General features: G+C 29.9%; 1 protein-coding gene across 2 annotated transcripts; it reads right to left on the bottom strand.

Annotated features, from left to right (window-relative positions):
- Nucleotides 1-10,978: 10,978 nt before the first annotated feature.
- Nucleotides 10,979-24,237, bottom strand: LOC130944641 (beta-glucosidase 12-like). Of its 2 annotated transcripts, XM_057873063.1 has the most exons (13): nt 24,042-24,237; nt 22,903-22,972; nt 16,522-16,580; nt 16,180-16,255; nt 16,002-16,079; nt 15,532-15,619; nt 15,190-15,445; nt 14,359-14,474; nt 13,064-13,281; nt 12,914-12,945; nt 12,699-12,801; nt 12,491-12,599; nt 10,979-11,261 (listed from the first exon to the last, which is right to left on the bottom strand). In XM_057873063.1, the coding sequence occupies exons 1-13, from the start codon at nt 24,231-24,233 to the stop codon at nt 11,090-11,092; spliced, it is 1,569 nt and encodes a 522-aa protein (XP_057729046.1). In that variant the 5' UTR covers nt 24,234-24,237; the 3' UTR covers nt 10,979-11,089. The 2 variants fall into 2 exon arrangements, with proteins under 2 accessions (XP_057729046.1, XP_057729047.1); XM_057873064.1 differs by lacking the exon at nt 16,002-16,079 and having other exon boundaries at nt 10,980-11,261.
- Nucleotides 24,238-25,476: the final 1,239 nt, after the last annotated feature.

Genomic DNA, 25,476 nt, shown 5'->3' with positions numbered 1-25,476 from the left:
TCGGTTATTCAGAGCTGATTCTTCGGCCGAGTATATCTCGGTTAGTCAGTGCTGATTCCTTGGCCGAGTATATCGGGGTTAGTCAGTGCTGATTCCTTGGCCAAATATATCAGGGTACACGTCATAGCCCCCAAGCTCGGCTGGTGTATGTTGTGCTAGGAACGGCAGCTGAGCTTTTGAGAATTTTGAATTTTTAGTTTTTCTTTTTGCGCGGTAAATATATGGTGGGCCTGCTTGAGGGGTTTTTTGTAGCTGGTCTTTCATTTTAGTAAACCGTGTCGTTTTTATTGCGCATTAATGTCGTTTTGGTTTCCCACGTTTGTAATGGGTATGATTTTAGTTTTGCCCACTAAAATAGTGGGCTTACAATAATCACATCTTTTGGAACTTACGCTTTACTGCTTTGTCTTCTCACCGTTTTATCCTTGCTATGTCTTCGAAAGGTTAGTGTTCTCTCTCTTCGTCTTTTACTGTTACTGCCTCTGTGAGTTCATGGCAGGGGAAAAATTGAAAGAGAAGCTCCAGGCTGTTGAGGTTAGGGAGGATGATCCTTACCATTGGGTTAATGAAGACGTTAGAACCCGGTCATCTTCTTTTACTAGTGTTGACTCCCTTTCTGAGTTGAGATGATTGAATTTCGTAAGGAGTGGTTCTGGGGTCACTATTGAACTTCTCCCGTGCTCTAGTGATGATAGGGTTTTTGAGAGAAGGGGGGACTGGTTATATTTTTATATGTATACCCCATGCATGATTGAACTTGGTGTGAGATTTCCATTTTCATCCTTTGAATGCGACGTTCTTATTCAACTGAACTGTGCCCCTTCGCAGTTACACCCTAACTCCTGGGCGTTTCTTCGCGCCTTTCAGATTTTAATGGATTATCTGTCTTTTCCTTGTTCCCTGACGTTGTTTTTCTCACTCTTTCAAGTGAAAGGTACTCGAAAAGGATTGTGGGTTTGCTTGAGCAGTTTTCCTGGTCGTTCTATATTTCTTCTTTACAAATCTTCCTTTAAAAACTTCAAATTCCTTTTTGTCAAAGTCCGGTCCATTGAGTCCGACTATCCATTTTATCTAGACGATGAGCTTAGTGAAAGGTTTCCTCTTTATTAGTGCTCTGAGCCGAGTCAGATTCTTGAGGCATCTGAGCGGAATGAGGAGGAGGAGTTTATGTTGGATTTTTTGGTTGAGAGTGTTGCCGCTGGGGAGTGTATATCTATTTCTGACATTCTGCGTTTGTATGATTCGAGTGACATTGAGGGTTTGAAAGTATATATAGGTAATATTTTGTTTGATTTTCGTCCATACCACTATTTGTTTGGTTCTACTGATGTTGTTGGTTATTTTGTAGGTGGGCGAGTACCTCTGCTGGACCCCTCGAAGTTGCAATCCTTTTTAAACAAGAAAAAGGAGAAAATTGTTGGTCCTGCCGAGCATAAGGAAGGTGGCGATCAAGCTTTTTCGTCTGTTGGTTGTCCGGCTTCTTCGTTCAAGAGGAAGAGGGGCGATGTGTCTTTGGAGGTTATTTCTGAGGCTGACCAGGAAGTCCTCGGCGGTGGTGACCCTGTCTTTGAACGACAGAAAAAATTTCATGGCTTTATTGCGGAGTCAAGTTCTCATTCTCTTTGGAGCGAGTAGTTCAACTTTGCTGAACTTTCTGATCGGGCCTCTCAATACCCAAGAGATATGCTTATGACTCGCCGGATTGGTATGGAAGGACTTAGCAAATTCGTTCAGGTTTGTTTCACGTTATTTGAAGTCCGCTTCATTCTTTCTTTAGAGTTTTGTCCTTATTTTGGTGTGGTGGTTACAGATCATTGGTTCCCGCTTGATGTGTGTCGGTCGCACTGCCGAACTCATAGGTGCTGAGCAACAGGGGGTCGTGGATAAGGCTGCGGTTGTGGAGAAGTCGTATAAGACAAAGGTGGAAGAATTGGAGAAGTCAATAAAAGAGAAGAATGATGTTATTGCGAAGGCAAAGGAGTCAGAAAAGGAGGTAGCTCGGCTGAGGGATCAGATTCGGCTATTGCAAGCTGAAGTGAAAGAAAGTGATGTTGCGAAGGGAGGGCTCACAGCTCGTATTCATGAGTTGGAAGAGAACGGTATGGAGATGTTCTCCTATGGCTTTGAACGGGCTGTGAGCCAGATTTCTTTATTGGCTCCTGAATTTGATATTGATCGACTTGATATGACGAAGATAGTGGTAAATGGGAAGTTGGTTGTGGATGGGACTGTAGAGGAGCATGATGAGAATGTTCCTCCTCCTTCTTAGTTTGGATGTTGTTCTTTTTGTTTTCTTTGTAAGCGAACTTATGTAATTGTGGACGAAGTGTTAGCTAGTTTGAACTTATTTGCTGGTTCCGACCATGTTTAGGTCGGCTTATGTTTTGTGTTTGGGATCTTACTTTATTATTATAGTAAGTATGATAGTTGGTAACGGTATCATTCGTAGTTGAATCTATATTTTGAATATTTTGATGATGAAATATGAAGTGTTTGATTAAATTTGAATATTGATGATGAAGTATATTGTGCGTCAGGCCTCGTTAAAACCCTCCCTAGGCAAAAACCCTTTTGGGAAAAAAGGCTCTAAGGAGAAAAAAGAGTACCCTCATCCGCAATTTGTACAACTTAAGATTGGTACATCTTTAAAGAGGAGATATTCCAGGTCCCAGATATTGGGTTGCCTTGTAATGTTTGTAATTGATAAGCCCCTATGCCGAGCACCTTTATTACTCGGAATGGACCTTCCCAGTTAGCGGCGAGCTTTCCATGGGCTGGGGGACGTCTGGCCTCTTCTGTTCGTCTGAGCACTAGGTCACCTTCTGTGAATGTCCTCGGCGATACTCTCTTGTTGTGTTTCTTTTCGGTTATTTGTTTTATTGCTCCTTGTCTAATGGCTGCTAGTTCCCTGTCTTCTTCGGCTAGATCAAGCTCGGCATTCCTTGCATGCAAGTTGTGCTGCTCGTTGTATAGCTCAGTTCTCAGGGTGGGGATGCCGACCTCAATAGGGATCAGTGCCTCGGACCCATAGACTAGTTTAAAAGGTGTTTCGCCCGTGGTGGTCTGTATTGTTGTGTTGTAGCCCCATAATATTTCTGGGATCAGTTCCGCCCATTCTCCCTTAGCATCATTTAGTTTTTTCTTTATCGCCTGCAATACAACTCTGTTAGCAGCTTCAGCCTGCCCATTGGTTTGTGGGTGTTCGACTGAGCTAAAATGATGCTTTATGTTAAAGTTTCTTAGGAATGAACCGAGCTTATTGTCTGTAAATTGCCTACCATTATCAGATATTATCTCCCTAGGTATTCCAAATCGGCATATAATGTTTTTCCATATAAATGATCGTACCTTTTCGGCCGTTATTTTTGCTAATGGTTGTGCCTCTATCCATTTTGAGAAGTAGTCTACTGCTACTAAGAGAAATTTTACCTGGCCTGGCGCTATTGGAAATGGGCCGAGTATATCGAGCCCCCATCTGTAGAATGGCCAGCTTACCTCCATGCTATGTAATAGCTCGGCTGGCCTTGTAGATATAGCTGCGTGTTTCTGACAGTTGTCACATGCTTTGACTTTTGCTATGCAATCCCTTTTTACGTTGGCCAGTAATACCCAGTTCGGACGATCTTAGCTGCAAGTGCTCGTCCTCCAATGTGGTTTCCACAAACTCCCTCGTGTACTCCGTCCATTACTTCTTTTGCTTCGTCTTTGCTTAGGCATTTTAGCAGTGGTTGTGAGAATCCTCGTCTATAGAGTTTTCCTCCTATGCTTATGTAAAGACTGGCCTTTTGTCTGAAATGTTGAGGTTTGAGCTCGTCTCTTAGTATGGCGCCTGTACTAATATATTCAAGGAAAGGAGTTCTCCAATCATGGAGGTGGTTAATATTTATCACATGTAATGTTTGGTGCTTGGTTTTTCTAGTGAGAGTTGTGTTAATGTGGATGTTTGTGTGTCTGCCCTAGTGGCTGCGAGCTTGGATAGTACATCTGCTCTCACATTTTTTCCTCTATTAACATGCAGTATGCTAAATGAATTGAATTTTGAAATGAGATCCTTTGCTATGAGCCAGTATTGCTCAAGCAACGGATCTTTTACCTTAAATTCTCCTCGGATTTGCTGGACCACGAGGAGGGAGTCGCAATGTGCTGTCAAGCTCTGTACTTGGAAGCTCAGGGTGAGTTTGAGTCCTGCAATGAGGGCTTCATATTCGGCCTGATTGTTGCTTGCTGGGAAGTGGAACTGGAGTGCCTGTTCGGCTATTACCTTGTCTCCTTCTTTGAGGATGACCCCTGCTCCACTTCCTTCTCGGCTTGATGCTCCATCGACGTGCAGTTCCTAAAACTTGTCGCGTTCATCGGTCGTTAGCTCTGAGATGAAGTCGGCCAGTACTTGTGCTTTTAAGGCCGACCTGGGTTGGAACTGAATGTCAAATTCTGAAAGTTCAATGGACCATTTGGTGAGACGTCCGGCCAGCTCTGGTTTCGTCAGTATCTGTCTTAATGGTTGGTTCGTCCTTACTATAATTGTGTGGCTTTGGAAGTAGTGTCTTAGTCTCTTCGCTGCGATTATTAGTGTCAGGGCGAGTTGTTCTATCTTCGGATATCGTTGCTCTATTGGTTGCATGACTCTACTGATGAAGTACACTGACCGTTGTATTTTCCCTGTTTCGAGGACAAGAGCCGAACTTATAGAATAATTTGAAACAGAAAAATATAAATATAGAGGTTTACTGATTTCTGGCCTTTGCAGCACGGGTGGTGCTGATAGGATTGCTTTGAGCTCGGAGAAAGCCTTCTCGCCCTCTTCTGTCCACTGGAATTTTTTGTTCTTCGATATTGTTTGAAAAAGGTGATATGCTCGGTTTGACGCCGCGGGTATGAATCGAGATAATGCAGCTATCCTTCATGCCAACTGTTGCACTTCTTTTATTGTTTTAGGGCTCGCCATATTGAGTACTGCCGAACACTTTTCGGGGTTTGCCTCGATTCCCCGTGAGGTGAGCATGAATCCGAGGAACTTTCCTCCTTTTACCCCAAAAGCACACTTTTCCGGGTTTAGTCTCATATTATATGCTCGGATTTGTCTGAATATCTCGTTGAGATCTTCACAATGTGATTTTTCTTTTATGGTCTTGGCGACCATGTCGTCTACATAGATTTCCATGTTGCGTCCTATTTGGTGATGGAAGACCTTGTCCATCAAGCGTTGATAGGTTGCACCTGCATTCTTTAAGCCAAACGGCATTACTCGATAACAAAAGTTTCCATGTTCCGTTATGAATGCTGTCTTGCTTTGGTCTTCAGGATGCATGAGTATTTGATTATACCCAGAGTATGCATCCATGAAGCTTAAACTTTTGAAACCTGATGCGTTGTCTACAAGCTTATCAATGCATGGTAAAGGGTAGGCATCTTTAGGGCATGCTTTATTCAAATCTGTAAAATCGACGCACATGCGCCATTTACCTGAGTTTTTTCTTACCATTACCACATTTGAGAGCCATGTGGTGAAGCGGATTTCTCTGATGAAGTTGGCTTGTAAGAGTTTGCTGGTTTCTTCTAAGGCTGCTTTTGATTTCTCTGCTCCTAGGTTTCTTTTCTTTTGAGCTATAGGTCGGCTTGCTGAGTTCGTGGCAAGTTTGTGACAGATGACGTCTGGACTTATTCCAGGCATGTCCGTTGGGGTCCAAGCGAACAGGTTAGAGTTGGCTTGTAGTAACTTTATGAGATCCGACCTTTCTTGGCCTTGTAGCGCCTGACCGATGTATGTTATCTGTTCTGGTTTTGATGTCAGTTGGATTTTCTGAAGCTCATCTGTTGGTTGAGGTCTTTCTTGTGCGTCTCCCCGGGGGTCAAGTTCGGCTAGGGGTAAGACTTCCTCCATAGTTTGTACTGCTTTGACCTCGTGTTGTTTCTTCCTCGTATCCGACCTTTTTAGGCTTGAGTTATAACACTGCCGAGCTTGTTGTCGGTCTGAGTGGATTGTTGCTACTCTGCCGTCTTGTGCCTGAAACTTAGCACATAGGTGAAAAGTTGATATCACTGCTCTGAACATGTTCAGAGCAGGTCTCCCGAGAATAATATTGTAAGGACTAATGCAGTCAATTATCAGGTATTGTATATCGAGGGTTCTGGATGATGGATTTTCACCTATTGTCGTTTTTAGCCATATATAGCCTTTTATTGGTACTCTTTCTCCGGAGAATCCTACTAGTTCTTCAGAGGAGGGTTGTATGAGTTTTTCAGATAAATTCATTTTTAAAAAGGTAGAATAAAAGAGAACGTCTGCACTGCTACCTGGGTCCAGAAGGACCTTTCTTACCAGTAACTCTCCTGTTTGGATGGAAATTACCACTGGGTCGTCTGCGTGCGGTGTGGCCGAGCATATGTCTGCTTGGTTAAAAGTGATCTCAAGGTCATCCACTTCTTTGTTACTGTGTGGAGTTGTTCCTTCGATTGCTAGCATGGTGCGGTAGCTTCGTTTTCGTGCTGAGGCTGTTTCTCCGCCACATGCGAATCCTCCTGATATGCAATTGATGACTCCTTTCGGGGGATTGTTGCTCGGCCATTTGTCGGTTTCTTTGTTCCTCGGAGTTTGTTGTTCATCTTGATCTATCTTTGTTCCTTTGTGCCTCGTGCCTTCGATGTATTTGTCTAGGAGTCCTTGTCGGGCTAATCTTTCCAGCAAGTCTTTGGCTATGATGCACTCGTCGGTGGTATGACCATATTTCTTATGGAAGGTGCAGTGCTTGGTCCTGTCCACGAATCGTTGGTCCTGGTAGCTTCCGGCCCTAACAGGGGGTTTGATGATTTTGGCGTTGAGTATTTCCTTGATGATCCTTTCTCTTTTTGTGTTGAACCTGGTGTAGTTGTCAAACTTCAGTGTAAGTTTAAACGTTTTTCTGGTGTCTCTGTTGTCCCCTGATCTGATTGTTCGGTTCTCTTCCTTTTGGGGTTGCCTTCTGTCTACTTTCTCGGCCTCGCGGAGTTCTTCAATTTCCATCTGCCTTGCGGCCCTTTCTCGGAATTCCTGCAGGGTTCTCGGTTTTGTGACGGCAATTGTTTCTCTGAATTTTCCGGGTTTGAGGCCGGCTTTTATGGCGTGAAGATGGACAGCAGGGTCTAGATCGGGTATCTCCATTGTTGCGTCAGCGAATCTGGTTAAATAGTCCTTCAAGCTTTCTTGTGGACCTTGGCGGATGGTGCCGAGGTAATCTGACCCGTGCACATAAATGCGTGCAGCCGCAAAGTAGTCTATGAAGGATCTTGCCAATTCCTCAAAAGAAGAGATTGATCCTTCAAGTAGTTTTGAAAACCAAAGGAGGGCCGCACCGTCGAGGTAGGTCGGAAAAGCCCTGCAAAGAATAGGTTCATTTTTAGGTCCATTAAAGAACATCATAGACTGAAATTTCTTAATGTGAGCTCGGGGGTCACCAATCCCCTTATATGGCTCGAGTGAGGAAGGTAATGTAAAATGTTTTGGCATTTGGTAATTGGTAATCTCCTCGGAAAATGGGTTATCCAAGGTCAGTTTCTCCTTTGGTGGGTCGATGCTCAGTAGGCTCGTGTTGCCTTTTCCGTTGTGTCCATTGTCCTCTTGCTTGTTGACGTTATTCTGAGTGGATAATTCGGCAAGTCTTTTTACTTCTGCCTGCAGGTCAGTTATCTGGGCCATGAGTTCGGCCTGAGTGGGTTGAAAGACTCCATTGTCCGCCATGGATAGGAGCTGTGAAATCCTGCGTAGAAGAATACAAAGCAATATGTGGTTAAACAAGAGTGGGGTTAGCGTAACTTTCGGGCCCCACGGTGGGCGCCAGATGTTCCGTTCTGCTTGAGCTGAGGTATAAAGCCCCGAAGGATTACTTGAGATTCAGGTGGAGCTATACGTCGTCTAGGGGCTGAATCAGGAACAGACCTCGGTCACTCGAAACACAACGGCGGGAGCACCTGCACAAAGCACTCCGACGCTCAAGTAAGTATGTGAGTAATAAGGTATAATAAGAATAATATCAGAGCAAGTTTTTGTGACCTGTCCTTTTGTGGCGTATGGGGCCTGGCTTTATAGGTGCAAGTTGTGTTGGAATTCCGGTTTGTTTGCCAAGTGCTGTTATTGGTATCTTTGACTTGTGTTCGGTTATTCAGAGCTGATTCTTCGGCCGAGTATATCTCGGTTAGTCAGTGCTGATTCCTTGGCCGAGTATATCGGGGTACACGTCAAAAGTATTAAGAACATCAGAAACTACGAGGATAACAGGGTACAATAATTTTTAATTTTATCAAAGAAAGGTAGTATACTTAAATGAAATTGAAGAGATATATATTTGAAGAATAGGGTGTTGTTTGGTATTGTTCATACCTAGTCCAATGCCAAGGTCCATATCCAAATAATATAAAAAGGTCTAATCCATAAAATTGGTCTTCTTCCACAACCGACCTCCTCGCAGGAGATCGGGATCGACACAGGCTCCATCACAAGAAAGTCGGACAAGGGGGTTAGCTGGCAGATAACGCTCATTTAAATAAGTAACTGCCTCTAAAATCTCCCACCCAACTTCTAGGAGTCAAACCTCAACTTTCGCAAGATAAAGGGACAGTTATTCTTTTTAAAAGGTGGAACTACTCCAACGGTGGCTGTGGGTTCACCCTATAAATATTGACACCCTTTAAGTATCCTTTTCCATATTCTCTAAACTTGCTTAGATCCTTGCTGACTTAGGCATCGAAATGTCTTTGCAGGTACCACCCCGTTCATTCAGACGCACACAAGTCAGACGGAGGCTCTCAAACGCGAATTCGGTCAGAGGACATCTCCTTCAAGTGATTAGGCCGGTTACTCATCGTAACAGATATTAATAAAAAAGATGTCATTGAAGAGTGTTAAGAGGAGATAATACATCTGACGTGAATAGGTTCATTTATTATGAGTTTGAGTTTTGGGGAAAGGTGAAGCATGAATTTTGGTTTGGCACTTATCATTGAAAGTTTATGAATTTTTTAGAAAGTGAAAGTCTAGCTATGTTAGTCTCTAAGAGTAAATATTTAATTGATATTTTTTTTTTTGAGTTTTTTTTGTAATCTTTAAGATTTGAATTTTCTGTTGTTGGTGTAAGGTTTTTTGTATTTGACTTTGACTTGATTAGTTTTTGATTGACTATTTATCTTTAATGGCAATTCTCAAGAGAATTTTAATTAATTAAAGATCAGTCTTCGTAGTTTCTCCCTATTTTGGATCGAGATTGTAACTTAATAATTGAAAAAAAAATAGTACTTAAAATTATATCCATAAAAAATTACTATAATTAACTTTTATTATATTCATTTATAATGTTATATTAAATTTTATTAAAAATAATGCATGGTTATTTTAAAATATCATCTTTGACTTTTTAATTTTTTTTTAGAAAAAATAGTTTAAGTAAGACTAAATATTAATTATATTGTCGTCTATACATATTTTTTTCATTAACACAATTAAATATTTTCCTTTCAATTTATCCAAAAATAATTAATAAAATTGACAAATATAAATTAAAACTACAAAAAAATACATATATATTAAAGTATATTTTTTATTTTGAAATTTGACAAAAATTTTAAAAATATCTATAAGTTTTATTTTGTTTTAATTTTGTTCCAAAAAATTTTTGATTTGCATCAAATATACCCCTAACGGCTTATTTTTTAAAAAATTTATCATGTATTATTATTAGATTGATCTTAAATTTTTTGAAAATTTAGCCATCGAAGGTATATTTAATACAAATCGAAAACTTTTAGGACAAAATTAAAACAAAATAAAATTTAGAGATATTTTTTAAATTTTTATCAAACTTTAAAGACAAAAAATATATTTTACCCTTTTAATAAATATCTTACGATGTTTCCTACTTTGATTGTATTTTATTGCCAGCGTGTGCCTCCTCCCCTTAATAAGATATCAATCCGTTCGTTTGTTAGTTATAAACACAATTCTATTACCCAATTTAACGTTGCAGATTTAATAACGTTGAAAAGTTTGCTTTCATGCTTTGTGTGCTTTGAAGTTTTACTGTGTGTATAGTTGGTTTAATTTGTACCCAATTGTATGTCTAGTTAATTGTTTATATGTGTATGTTTAGTTTAATCTTTTGTGCATTAAAAGTTTAATTCCGTCTATATATATATTATATAACTAGTATTTTTATTCGTAATAACATTACAAAAATGTAAATTTTTTAAAATTATGTCGATTTTATCATGACATTATAGATTATATTACAAAAAATTTATAAAATCAAATTACTTTTACAAAAAAATTGTAAGAGACAAAAGTTTCTATCGGTTGAAAAGATTGAGAAGACCTGAAACTTCGTAGATAAAAAAATTAAATAATAAAATTTTTAGTTATTATTTCTATGTGAAAGAGTTTAATTCTAAAGTAATAATTAATTTTAACATTTATTATCTAAAATTTAAAAGAATTTAATGTATATACTTTTATATTTGATTAAGTATTAAGTCTATTGCATGAATAGAAATAATTAATTTTTATATTTATTATTTAAAAATAATATTTTTTCTCTTTATGTATATAAAAATATAATTGGATATTAACATAAAAAATTTTATATCAATAATTATAAAATTAACTCAAATTTTTTTTAAATAATTAAATTTTAATTCTAATTTTTAATCATAATATTAATATTCTTTCTAAATTTTATATGTTTAAATGTGTATGTTTAGTTTAATCTTTTGTGCATTGAAAGTTTAATTCCATCTATATACATTATATAATGCAAGTCAATATCCATTTGTCTAGGAAGAATTTCCGGCGTAGAAAATAACCTCATGCCACTATTTTATCTTTATAGCTATAGTCTCTAGACAGTAATAAGAGGATCTTAATCTTATTTGATTATCATACTAATTGCGATACAACAACAAAAGTAATAATTAATTAATTAATTAATTGAAAAGATACATCTACATACAGTGACACAATAACGTAAAACAATTTTAAAAGAAAATTACATGCAAGCAATTATGATATATAATCATTCAAGGTTTACATAATATTGTTTGTTGGAATCACTAGAATTGTAATATAAGTCTAATATTTTTTGAGAAAGTTCTTGAACCATTTTGCGGACAGTTTATAATGTCTTTTCAAACCATTATTATAATCCACAAAATTTATTCCAAATCTCACTGTGTATCCTGAAGCCCATTCAAAATTGTCCAATAATGACCATGCGAAGTATCCTTTCACATTTACGCCATCCCTTATTATTATAATGCCAACAAATTGAACAAAATTAGAATTTTAAAAGAAAAATAATTGAACGTTGAATATATAAGATATAATTATTTTGTTAATCACTATAATTTTATTAAAATTATAATTAACTTTTTATATTTTTTAATTTTATAATTAGATTTTTTTTAACGTAAAATATATTAGAATATAATTAATTGAATATATATTTTTTTGTAAATTAAAAATATTTATAATTAAAAATTTAATTAAATTTGTTATCATATATATTTTAAAAAAAATATTTCGTTAATTTTAATATTTTTGACATAAAAATAATCTAATTATAAAACTAAAAAAATATAAAGATTTATTATATATATATATATATATATATATATATATATATATATATATATAGTGGTGGAGCTTAGTTCAGACAAGGGGGGTCATGGCCCCCCAAACTTTTTATAAAAAAATTAGTAATACTTTACTATGACTTAAAGTAATCAATAAGTTCAATAAGCAACACTTTCTCTACCTTTAAGTTCAAATATAAAAAATTAGATATTTTTATTTATTTAATTTAATATTATTTTATATTTTACTATTTATTTAATTTAATTTTTTATATGATAAAAAATAATAGAATATTCAATAAGTATTAATATTATTGTATTTGTATAAATTGATAAAAAATTCAATAAATATTATAAATTTTAATATTTGTCCTTCTAACTTCTTCTTTACATATTTTATAGGATATATATTCCAATTTTTATATAAAATAATAATAAAAATTCAAAGAATTGATGATTTTTTAAGAGGAAGGCTAATATTTAAGAAGGAGAACATATAACTTTTACAATATCAACACATGTAGATAGTTCTTCTACTTTAATGAATCACGAAAAAAGTAAGATACAACCTTCAAAAGTTTAAAAGTTACATCTGATGAGTTTGACCTTAATTTTTTGGAACGAGACATTGAAAAACGGCTTTAAATTTGACAATATTATCCAAATCAGAGAGATGAAATTAGACGAATTTATCTTAAATTGGATTTATATCAAAAGCTTTTTAACAATTATTTTCTATCATGGCCCCCCAAAATTTTGTTTCAAGTTCTGCTACTATATATATATATATATATATATATATATATATATATATATAATAACCTAATTAAAAATTGAATAAAATTATAGAGATTAACAGAATAATTAAATTATTATATAATAATAAGAAGCTACTAACCTTATTGCGGACTGGAGATAAAATAGATGACGATAATAATAATCAATTCTAAAAGTATCTATAAGAGCTTCTTCAAGTGATAGTGTTGGATCATTGAACTCATCTATTCCTACAAATTAAGACAAGCATATATAAAAATTAAGAAAAAAAACGATAATTTAAAGGTAACAAAAAAAAAATTAATGGTTTTCTGACTTTTCTCTCTTACCATTTTCAGTTATATAAATCAAAGGGTTGTTATATTTTTCCTTGGTGTAAAGTAATAGTTGTTGAATTCCTTTTGGATATACATATAACCAATTGGAAGCAGCCTACAAACGTGTAAAAAAAAATAATAATTACAAATATAATGCTAGGTAATAATAAATTATAATAAATAATACGTAGCTTTTTCAGTTATTTGATGAGACTATTTATACATACCCTTGGACCTATGGGAACTCCATTGCGTTCAGCTGCCATTAATTAAATAAAAAATAAAGAGGTGACATTTGGAAATTGAATATGTATTATGGTAATCAATTAATTAATTATATATTGGAACAATATATAAAATTAATGTGTGCTTATTACTTGTAAGATTGGCATGGGAATCAGTGAGGTAATTAGGTTTGGCAATTGTGAGCTTATGTGAGTAAGCAGCATAGTTGGTGGTATAATAATTTAACCCAATAAAATCAAATGAGTCTTTCACTACTTTAACTTCATCTGCAGAGAATTTAGGCAATCTTTTCCCTACTAAGGATCTCATGCTTTTAGGATAATCTCCTCTTGTCAATGGTTCCATAAACCTGTAGCAAATACATTTTCATAAGAATAACTTTTAAAAAATACATATTATTATTAAACATATTTTTGAAATATAGATAACTTTTGGAAATATATTTGATGACCTATACATGCAAATATAATTTTGTAAGTAAAAGACTGAATTTTAAATCTAAAAAAATTATATATATATATATATATATATAATAAAATTTAAATATTTAATATTTATTTAAGTGAACGAATAAACTAATTATTCAATCAATATAAGTTCATCAATATGGTATTAGTAAGTTCGTCAACAATATAATGCAGATAAAGCAATGTCATAATATAATAGAGGATTTTTTGGCTTTTGAAAAAGTTATACCGGATTTAAATTCCGAATTAAACTAAAAATCTATAAAAAATTTATAGTAGTGTAGGTAAGTAAATGTGTATTATGTAAGATAAAAAAAATTATAAATATATAACAAAACAAATTAAGGCAAGGTCAGTAGGCAAATAAAGTTTTCTTCCCTTTTTTTAAAAAAAAAACTTTTTATAAATCTAACACTTAATACAGATTAAAAGAGAAGTCCAAACATTATAATTTAGTTTAGTAGAGAACAGTGTTTGACAAAAAAAAAAAAACATTGTTTAGAATGGTGCAGTGGGAAAGATATATACATGAAAGGTTTTTCTGAAAATGGTTGGTAATCTGATAGTAGAATCGCTCTTTATAAATCAAAATTCATATTTAAATCTATATGACTGATTTGTTCCATTATTTATTGTCCACCATTGAAGAAACATACTCAATGAGCTAGGAAAATTATAGTAGTATTAATTAAAATTAAAGTTTAATTTCTCTACATGAATAATGATGCTGGATATTATTCTCCGACCAATTATTGAAAACTATGAATGCTTTATGACAAAATGATGTACTTTTTATATTTAATTCTATTATTCTATTTAAGTCATAAAGTAATAAAGTGTAATTTGTTACTAGAAAAAGAATTAGCGATAAAGCACCAATGTTTTTCAAATAAAGAGAACAAATTAAAACTATTATATATATATATATATATATTAAATGCAAGATTGCAAGTACTTACCATCCGAACATAAAGTCAATTGCTCTCTCTGCAGCCATTTGATCAAGTTTGCTATTTGAAGTTGGCACAAACCAATGAGACACCAAAGTAATACCTATAACACCCTTCTGAGATTCCTGAGTTATGCACAAATAAATAAATAAATAATATCATAAAATTTCTTCTCAAAAAATATAAACTAATAAAAAATGCATAAATAATTAAATATTTAATACATTATTTTATGCAAGAGTCTATCTTTTAATTTGTATAATTTTTTTTATTTTTTCTCTTTTTATTTATCTTCATGTAAACTTTTTTTACGATAAACAATAATTAAATTATAGATTTTTATCATAAAAATTTAAGGTTTAATTACTCTGTCAGTTCCTATAATTTTACTGAATTTTTAATTAGATTTTTGTACGGTTTTTTCTTTTCAATTGAGTTCCTATAGCATATAAAATTTTGTAATTAAGTCCCTACCATGATAAAAACGTTAGAATCAACAGAATATTTCATTAAGCAAAACAAATATATCTAACACTTAACTGAATATTCTATATAGTTTAACAATATATTTCGTTAATTTTAGAATTTTTGTCACGGTAGATATTTAGTTACAGAATCTAATATGGTATAAAGGCCTAATTGAAAAGAAAAAAAATATAGGAATCTAATTAAAAATTTAATAAAACTATAAAGACAAATAAAGTAATTAAACTAAAATTCAATCCATATCTAGTAAATATTTTAAAATTTTCATCTTTATCTTATTTTTATTCTTTTTTTTTTTTTGAATAAACAACAATTAAAATATAAACTTTTGATCATAAAAATTCTATATAATACCTGATAGTTTTTCTTGTAGAGTTGCACAGCAGAAGCATGAGAAAGAAGTTGATGGTGTGAAACCAAATAGGGTTCAGTAGCAGAATCACCAGCACTGCAATTTGGATTCACCCATTTTGAACATCTACCAGGTGCAAGCATGCCACTTGCATAGCCACCTTGGCTAAATGTCCATGGTTCATTCAAAGTGATCCAATGCTTCACTCTATCTCCAAATTCTTTAAAGCAAACCTCCGCGTAATCTCGAAAATCATTTCTAAAAAGAAATTATAATAATATATGATAGCTTGCTTTATTATTTTGGATGAAAATTATGTTATTTTATTTTTTTGTAGCACTTACATAATGTTAGGACTTAAGAAGCCACCATACTCGTCTTCTAATGTCTGGGGAAGATCCCAATGAAAAAGAGTTACAAATGGTTTTAAACCTGCAAAAATATAATTTTATTGAGATTATTATTCATAGATTTATATCAACTGTTACAAAAATAAAAAATGTAGGTATAATAATCAAAATAATAACTAAAAAATCATGTTTTTTGATAATTTGATTTTTAAAAAAATAGACGTCTTAAATTGATTTTTGAAAATACAATGATGTATTAAACTAGTTCTTTTGCTAATTGGTTGATAATAATGATTATTTCACATATCATTATGTGAGAAATAAAAAGACTAATCTAATTCACAATTATACTTTTTAAAGATTAATTTAGAATACTTAATATTTTAAAAACTAAATTAATACACATTTAATCTTTGAATAAAGCACTATTTTGATTTTAATCCTAAAACTTTAGTTATTCTAACCCTTTGATAATAATTCATCAATGAGATTGTTGTAATATTTGATTCCTTCTAGATTTATGCCTCCACTAAGCTTTCCTTCTGTTCACATCAAGTTTATTTAAAATAGTTAATAACATGAAAGATCCAATCAAGTGAAATTAAATGAAACTAGCTAACTGAAGTACATATGATGACTTACTTGGGAGTATTCTGGACCAAGAGATAGAGAATCTGTAAGCATCTAAATTCATATCCTTCATTATCTCAACATCTTCCTGTGCATATATGGACAAGATTCAATTTTTTTAATGAAATAATAATAATCAAAGAAAAAATAAACCTATATATGTGTAGGAATTAATGTGATGATTTTCTTTTTACTCTATATTTATATCATAGTGTGTTACTTTATATATATATATATATGTTGCAATCGATTCATCACTATTATTTTAATGTGGATTTTTATTTTTATTTTATTTTTTTGAATATTCTCCTTAATTTTGCTGTAATTTGGAATTTAATATATTATATATGATACCTTGTAGTGGTGATATTGGTCATTTGCAACATCTCCATTGCTTCTATCTTGTATCCTTTCTGCGTGTTGCATGCAATAATCGTCAGATATGATATGCCGATTAATTAAAGGTACTACTCCACTAATATAATAATAATAATCAAGACACAAGAAAAATAGTTTATAAACAAATATTTTTAATTACGAGATCAGTTGTCGTTATAAATTTAAAATAAATATCTTTCAAACGTTTTTAACACATCATGAGTATGATTTTTTTTTTTTATGGGATCCTCTAATTGGATAGAATAATTTTTTTTTTATTATGAATCTAAATTTTATTTAAAAATTTATTGAATTATTTAACCGTTTAACCTAACGAGTAAATTAATCAACCAACTAAGTTTGTCGGATATAACATGATATATATTTTAATTATTTTAAATATTATTGTTACAATTAACTCTTAATATTAAAGATTTTTTTTTTGTATGTATTTTAACGTGTACGTAATATAATTATGTTATAATGTATGGACACTAATACGAATACGGGACATGACATGAAATACATAAACACACAAATTTAAAATTTTTATAAAAGACGAAGATATGATATATATTATAAAATATAAAATATTTTTTAGATAAATTGTAATGATATTTTAATATTTTATTGATATTAAAATATAAATTAAATTTTTTAATTATTTTTAATATTTAAAATATATTTTGTTTTAATATAATATATATTATTTCTAAATTTATTTTAAAAATATATGTTAAAAATAAGATTGGATACTGATTCGTGATAGTATTTAAATATATTTAAAAAAAAATTTATTAAGATATAATTAAATACAAAAATCACACGTATTGAACAAATATTAATGTGTGTTGAATTCAAAATGTCTCTAAAACGACAAATAAAATAAATATCCGTACTTCTTAGCAGGTATATATATACACACTAGGATAAATATGAATCAGTAATGAATAGCAAAATTTAAATTGAGTTTATTTCTATTCTCTCATCTACCTAATTAGTCTACGGAGAAGAGGTTATTTTATATGTTGAGAGAATCATGGATTCAAGTGCTTCCTAATTTAATTTTATACAGTAGTCAAGTGCAATCATCCTATTAAAGAATGTGAAAAGATAAAATAATTCTACAATGGGGAACAGAATCATCAATCATACGATTCATATATATTCAAATCTCATTACAAGTTTATTTATATAATACTAAAGTGATAAAGTATCTGACGATATATTGAAGCTAATAGCTTAGAAAATAATGATGAGTGTTACACATATAAGTCATTTTTATTTATAAGTCTTACAAGTTAGGCCTAACACGCGTGTTATTGAATTATCTTCACGTGTTTCATCTTCGTTTCCTTTTTTACGAAAAAGAAGAAGAGACACAGAGAAAGAAGAAGAAGAGAAGGAAGAGGAAGCACGGAAAAAGAAAAAGAAAAAAATGCACAAAAAAAATGTAAAAATGATGTGAATATAAATAACTTATATGATTTGTATGGAAAAGCATTCTCTTTTTGTCTTCGATCTCCTTCTGTTTTTTCGATTTTTACGATTTCTGAAATCAAGTTTTGAAATTGTTTTGAAGATGTTGGAACTTCAAAAATACACCCGAACGATTACAAAAATACACCTAAACGATTACAGAAATGCATCCAAAGGATTACAGAAAAACACCCAAACAGTTACAGAAATAAACCAAACGATTACAGAAATACACCCAAAGGATTACAGAAATACACCCAATATAGGGGGAGACAGTATATTTCTTCTTGAAATCTTTTAATGTTTTGCTAGTTAAAGATGAGACACATGACAGAGACAATCTAAAAAAAATCTAGAAAAACAGTAAAATAGTACCTTGAATAATGTTTCTTCATTTTTTCTGATGATTTTGATGAAGGAGAAAGAGAAAACGAAAAGAGGAGAAGGAATTTCAATAAAAAAAGAGGGAGAAAGAGGTGGTATTGATGACGATGATAACGAGAGAGAAAAATTACGAAAAAGAAGAAAAAGAGACACGGAAGAAGAAAAAGAAGAAGAAGAAGATGATGATGAGGAGGAGGAAGAGAAAGAGGAAGCACGGAGAAAAAAGAAAAAGAAAAAGAGGCAAAAAAAAAACGTAAAATGGCATGAATATAAATGACTTGTATGACTTGTATTGAAAATTACTTGTACGTGGAGAATTACTCGAAAATAATTTCCAGGTCTCCATGTCATTATGACTACTTACTAACAATATAGATATATTATTTATAATTATGTACTAAATAAAGATGGATTTAACTATACTTAAAGATATACTTATACTTAATTAGTTTTTCAAAAGTATAGATTAGTATTTTGTATTTGATAAATTAAAATTTTATATCTATGTTTTGTGACTTTAAAATTTAGAAATATATTTTAAAGTACTTATAATTTTTAAAAGAAATATAAGTTATGAATTTTAAATTGAAAGGTCTAACATGATATTGTATATTAATAAATAGAAACAATTTATTATATATCATGGTCATTTTAAATTTAACAACAATTTTACCAAAAAATTTTATTATAATTTATACTTTTTAAGAATATTTATTTTATCTTACTAAATACAACTATTACCATTTTAATAAAAATATTATATTTATTTTTTGAAGAGAGAAAAACAATAACGATAATATCAAATAAACTCTATTAGAATTGAGATTAAATGTACCTAACTTTATACCAAAAATGTCTTATCAAATATTTATTTATAGATAAATAACCTAACAATATTGAACCAGATAAATTATTTTACACTATATTAGAATTGAGATTAAATAGATGTAACTCAACTTCAAAAATTAACTCATGAGATAGAAAAATATTTTATACTTAGCTTATAAACTATTTACAGATTTTATTTTTGAGAGACATAAAATTTATAATACACATTTAGAGTTTTCTCATATATACTAAGCAATGCCACAAGAATAATAATGAGGTGAGGCAAAGAGGGTATTTGGTGATTCTTTTGTAGAAAGTGAAAATATAATGCATGGTAGTAATATGTTAAATATATATAGTGCACAAGGAATATGTATACTTTGTTTTGTATCAATTGAGTGATTCGTGTATTCTTGATGATATGGTAATACTAAAAGAAAGAGATAAATTATTTAATTGATACGTTTTTAATTTTTTCTATTTGAGTCAAATTTATACTAATGATCTAAAAAAATAAGACAAGCCTATAACGATAAAGGCCACGGACAATAATAAGACAGTGCTTCTCTATATTATATTTTTTTTTTTTTCCCAGAGAGCGGCCATTATAAGATTTTATTTGAATATTTCCTTGACCTATATATATTGACATATATACTACGCTTAACTAATTAGTGCCAAGTTATTCTTTCAATTATTAAATATTAATCATGTAATTTTCAGGTAAAACTTTTTATCGGATTTTATTACATTGTTACTCTTGGAATAAATGTTAACCATATGCCCATATGGTATTTTCGTTTGGCCCATGTATAACTACTTGAGGATTAATAAGGGTATAAGCATTTTCGTGCTATTCTATAGCAGTTATTTACAAACGTTTTTTTATAACTAAATCTAATTAAATTGGTAAAAAATCAACGTAAAAAAATCGCATACATTTATCAGGTTGTTCTTTATTTTTGTACTTCTTTAACATAGAAATTTTATTACAAAATATAAAAAATTTATTATAGAGCAATTTTTTTGTATAATAGCAACGCTTACGTACGTACATATGTTTGAAAAAGAAGCGCGATGACGATAGCAACAACAACAAGAAGAAAATTGCACTAATTCGATATGATTGGATTTTATTTTTTGCAAACTGCTGTATTGAATTAGATTTCGGATCTACTTTTTATAATCGATCTAATTCAATCAAAACTGCACAATATGCTATATAGCATTATTATTTTATTATTATATTTACAATTATAGTTATAACATGTTCAATTTGTTATACATTTTTATATTATTCATGTATTATTATTATTATTTAATAAATATTTTATATATGTTCAAAATATTATTTATTTATTTATTTTAAATAATCTATAATTTTATTTTTATTGTTATGTTATCATTGGCTTTTTGAAAAATTGTTGAGACTTGTTATGTCATTGTTGATTATTTAAAATTTGATGTTGAGATTTAATTTATTATATATATTTAATTTTTCAATTTATAAAACCGCAAATCCAATCTAATTTAAACCGTTTGAAATTGGACCGGATTGGATCGGGATTTTTTTTTAAAAAACCATCCCATCCAAACCGCACCGTAAATAAAATTAGTGTTCGAATCCAATGAGTTTTTAATTTAAAATCGATCCAAACCGCACCACAAACACCCCTAATTACCGGTATTTTCTACTCTTTATTGCTTTGATTATTTTATATATTAAAAATTTAATATATTAACACTAGTTTTGCATCTAAATAAATTGTTTTTTAATATATTAAAAGGTGCATTCTATAATATAGAAAGAAAGATTCTTCTACATGTATATGTTTGTGTTATCAAAAAGATAGTGTGACAAGTGTTTAAAAAGAGAGTAATTGAAAAGACAAAATTTGACATGTTACAAGTAAAATGTAATGTATTTTATCTTATGTAACATATAAATGATGTACTGATTAAATAGGCTAATTATATTTAGGTTAATTAATTATTAAAGATAATATTGAACCTTGTATGATTTTTTTATCTTTGAACTTTTTGAATGAACACTCTCTCTCCAAAAATATTAATTTTACATACAAAAATTTATTAATATTTATTTATTTTAATATATACCTTTTTTCTTCTTTTTTTGATGACTTAGATATATTCAGTTTCACAAATATAAAAATGTATCTATATAATTTAACCAACAAAAAATATATAACTTTACGTATTTATATACATTTAAATTAAAGATAATATTTATATATATTTAATTTAAATATTATATCAATATATTTATCAATATTATTCTGGGTATATATAGATATTTATAAAAAAATATTATTCAAACACCACATACTCTTGACATCTTATAAAAATAGTTTGTTATTAATTATTTATATATTTAAATTTTTTTAAATTAATAAAACAAAAAAATTTATATTTAATTGTTTAAAAAATATATATTGATGTCAAAACAGCATTTGTAATATTACCATTTTTATAGTGTAAAAAGAGAGAATATATATTTTGGGAGAGTTTATTTTTTTAAGAATGAAAATTGTAATAAGAAACTTTGCTTTTTGTTATAAAAAAAAATTAAAAATAAATTTAATTTTAATGTAGTGTTAGTATAAAATAATTTTATATTTATATCTAAGAGTAAAGTATCGTTTTTGTCCCCAACGTTTGGGGTAAGTCCTATTTGTGTCCCTAACGTTTAAATCGTTCTATTTGTATCCCTAACATTTATAAAAGTGATTCAATGTTATCCTACTATCAATTATACTAATAAATAAGATTATATTTTTCAATTATTCTCACTTGGATGTATTCATTCTCAATTAGGTCTCACTTGGATGTGTTCGATTTTAATATTATACCCACTATTTGTGTTTAGATTCAATTATGTCCCTAGAAATGTGAATTATGTAAATGTTGTAGGAATTAATTTCAACTTTTGATGAGCTATTTTTTGGAGTGGATCATCGATTCTATCCCAAATATTTGTATTCTAACTTCAAGAAGAGATTTTTAAAACTCAAACTAAAGTGTTCATGATGTGTAATTGACGGCAGGATAACATTGAATCACTTTTACAAACGTTAGGATACAAATAGGACGATTTAAACGTTAAGGACACAAATAAGATTTACCCCGAACGTTGGAGACAAAAACGATACTTTACTCTATATCTAATGATGTAACACTACATTAACAAAAATAATTACTTTTTATAGATGGTGTGGATTGTCATCCAAAAGACCAAATATAATTACATGACTGTGTAAAACACATTTTTACATTATTAATACATTAAAATTAAACTCACAAAAAATATGTGCATTCAAAATTTGTATAACACCAGACATATAAAAAAACATAGTAGATACCAAAAAAATATAAGAAAACATAATTATTTTTCGGTACAAAATGTTATTTCTTGAGTCAATTTTAAAAGTAAACATAATTTTTTTTATATTAAAGTAAACATCAAATTGAAAACAATGGTGTCTGGTCTTTAATTTTTTTTTTTTTAAAGAAAGGATTTCTCAATTAAATAAGATGAAACGGCATATTGAAAGTGTTGGCCATTTCAAAGTTGGTGCATCTAAAATTTGATTAAATTAAAGAAATGAGTTAGCAAATTAAGAAGGCATATATATATGAAGTAGTTACCTGGATATTTGTGAGTGAAGGTATCCCATATGCTTGCTCCTCTTCCACCTTCCTTTGCTGCACCTTCATACTGTATTTCTTATATGCATAATTAGCTACATACCTTTCTTTAAACAAACACCTAGAGATATAATTATTTATATTTTTTAAAAATTTAAATTTTTGAAATAAAATTATTTTATAAAGTATAATAAAATTCTAGAATCTAATCATTATTACTTTTAAAAGAAAAAATAAAATAAGACACAAAAAAATTGAAATAAAAGGGTTTGTGCATAATTAAGGTTCAAATCTAGTTGAGGAAATATATTAAAAATATAAGGTTTAATTATTCTGTTGGCACTTATAAATTTACTAAATTTTTAATTATATTTTTATATTTTTTTTAATTGAGTCTTTACATTGATTTTAATTTTATAATTAGATATTTTTCATGTTAAAAACATTAAAATATAGAATATTTTTTTTAAAAATATGTAGTTAAAGATCTAGTTAAATTCTTAATTGTAAATACTTTCGATTTGTAGAGAAACATTTAGTTAATTTTAACAGAAATGACTTAGTTATAAAATTAAAAATAGTATAGTGATCTAATTAAAAAATAAAAAAATTTAATTAAAAATTTAGTAAAATTACAGAAGTCAAGAGAATAATTAAACCAAAATATAATTATAAACTTAAATTTTTGAAACAAATAATATCATAATACTACAAAGTACAAACATAAAAAATAGTTAAAATAAATTTCAAATAAAAAATATTTAATATACAAATACATATTATTTCAAACAATTTAAAATGACATTTCTGCTGATATTTTTATATGAAAACAACTATTATAACAATTTTCGTGTGAATAATCAGCTCAGCTAGCTCTCAGCTTTTGTTAGGAAGTAGTTTAGAGATGCAATTAATTAAGTTAATTAACTAAGTAAAAGTTAGTTACACACATCGCTATATCAATAATATTTGAGAGACCCTTTAAAAATTGTCTTAATTAGCATTCATTAATTATCGTTAAAATAATTGAATAATTTTAAATATAATAAATATATTTATAAATATCATATTATATAAAATAACTTTAAATATTGTGTTGTTAATATTACTTTATATGCGTATACATGCATTATGCATACCTGGTAGGATGAGGAAGCAGTTCCAAAGATGAAGGCTTTTGGAAAAGAAGTTCGGTTGAGGGAAGAAACATCAAGAATGGGGGAAACTGGTGATGCAGAAGAAGAGGAAGTGATAATAAGAGCATAGAAGAAGAAGAGAGAGACAAGTACCAAAATGCCCTTGTTATTATTGGGTGCCATATATTTCTTCATCAGTTGCGTGGTTATTGATTGTATTGAGAATTTGTGACCCTTTTTATAACAAAAAATAGGTAACCTTTATTAGGCTTTTAGTTTTAGCTACCTAGCTTGTCACCCACCTATGTTTTTTTTTTTTTTTAAAATTAAAAATGAGACTCGAATTCGGAACTTCTAAGTGAAGATAGAGAAATTATGTCATTTAGTGTTTGTTTGTGGACCATTAAATTAATAAAAAAAATTATTTTTATTTTTTAGTTTGTTTGATAAATTTCTAGTAGTAAAAATAAAAGTATTAAAATTTTTTTTTGAAAAACTATAATTTACATCTTTTTTTTAAAAAATATTAAAAATATTTTTTTATGTAATAAATAAACAAAAAAGTATTTTTATATGATTATATCCAAATATAAAATTACTTTTATTTTTCTATAAAATCTTTAATTTAAAAAAAAAAATAAGTTAAATTTAAAAAAAAAACTCATCCAAACAGATCCTTTGTTTGAGTTATAGTTTATTGGCCACCCCCATATTTTATTGCTTATTATTAATCCACTTGTTATAACTCGTATAATTCGAATATCGAATAAATTGCTATATAATTAATATCATAACCGATAAAAGAACTTTATATCTATTATTATTAAATATCATATTTGATAAATGGTTATAAAGCATGTTCAGCTTATAAAAAAGAAGGAAGGTATGCTTTATTTAAATCCAATTTTAAATTTTATACCAACTATTTTAAATATTAACTTAAACATTGAAGTACAAAGTATAACTCATAGTAATCAGAAAATTACAAATAATCATGGAAGAGTGGACGAATTATACAAGAAGCTAGACCATTTCTCCACACAAAAACAGTTATATTTCTTATAACTCTCAGAGCCAGAAAAAAAAAAATCCAAATAAAGCCTGAAATATACGTAGGTTAATTTAAGAAGAAAAAAAAATTATAATGCTTAAAATGATGATATCTTTTATAACGTTTAATATTTATTCATAGAATTTAAAATAAAAATATCAAAAATATTTGTACATTAAAATCAGTCACTAATGTATTTGTATATCAATATATGTGTGATTTAATTTATTTTTAATATATATTTATATTTTAATATATATTTTATATTAATGACTGACTTTAATAAATGACTAATTTTAATGTACATATAAATACGTAGCATAATCCTAAAAAGATAAGCCTCATTTTACTCTATTTTTACTTTTAGACAAATTAAACAAAAAATTT

Source organism: Arachis stenosperma, chromosome 8 (assembly GCF_014773155.1).
Source record: "Arachis stenosperma cultivar V10309 chromosome 8, arast.V10309.gnm1.PFL2, whole genome shotgun sequence".
NCBI classification, from domain to species: domain Eukaryota; kingdom Viridiplantae; phylum Streptophyta; class Magnoliopsida; order Fabales; family Fabaceae; genus Arachis; species Arachis stenosperma.
The sequence above is the reverse complement of the archived record's forward strand: the minus strand, read 5'-3'. Positions and strand labels throughout refer to the sequence as shown.

Coding starts and splice junctions, on each gene's coding strand:
- LOC130944641 (XM_057873063.1), bottom strand. CDS start 24,233: ATGAAGAAATATATGGCACCCAATAATAACAAGGGCATTTTGGTACTT. Junction 15,446..15,531: donor TTCTTAAGTCCTAACATTAT/GTAAGTGCTACA, acceptor ATTTCTTTTTAG/AAATGATTTTCGAGATTACG. Junction 13,282..14,358: donor ATTGACTTTATGTTCGGATG/GTAAGTACTTGC, acceptor TATTTGCTACAG/GTTTATGGAACCATTGACAA.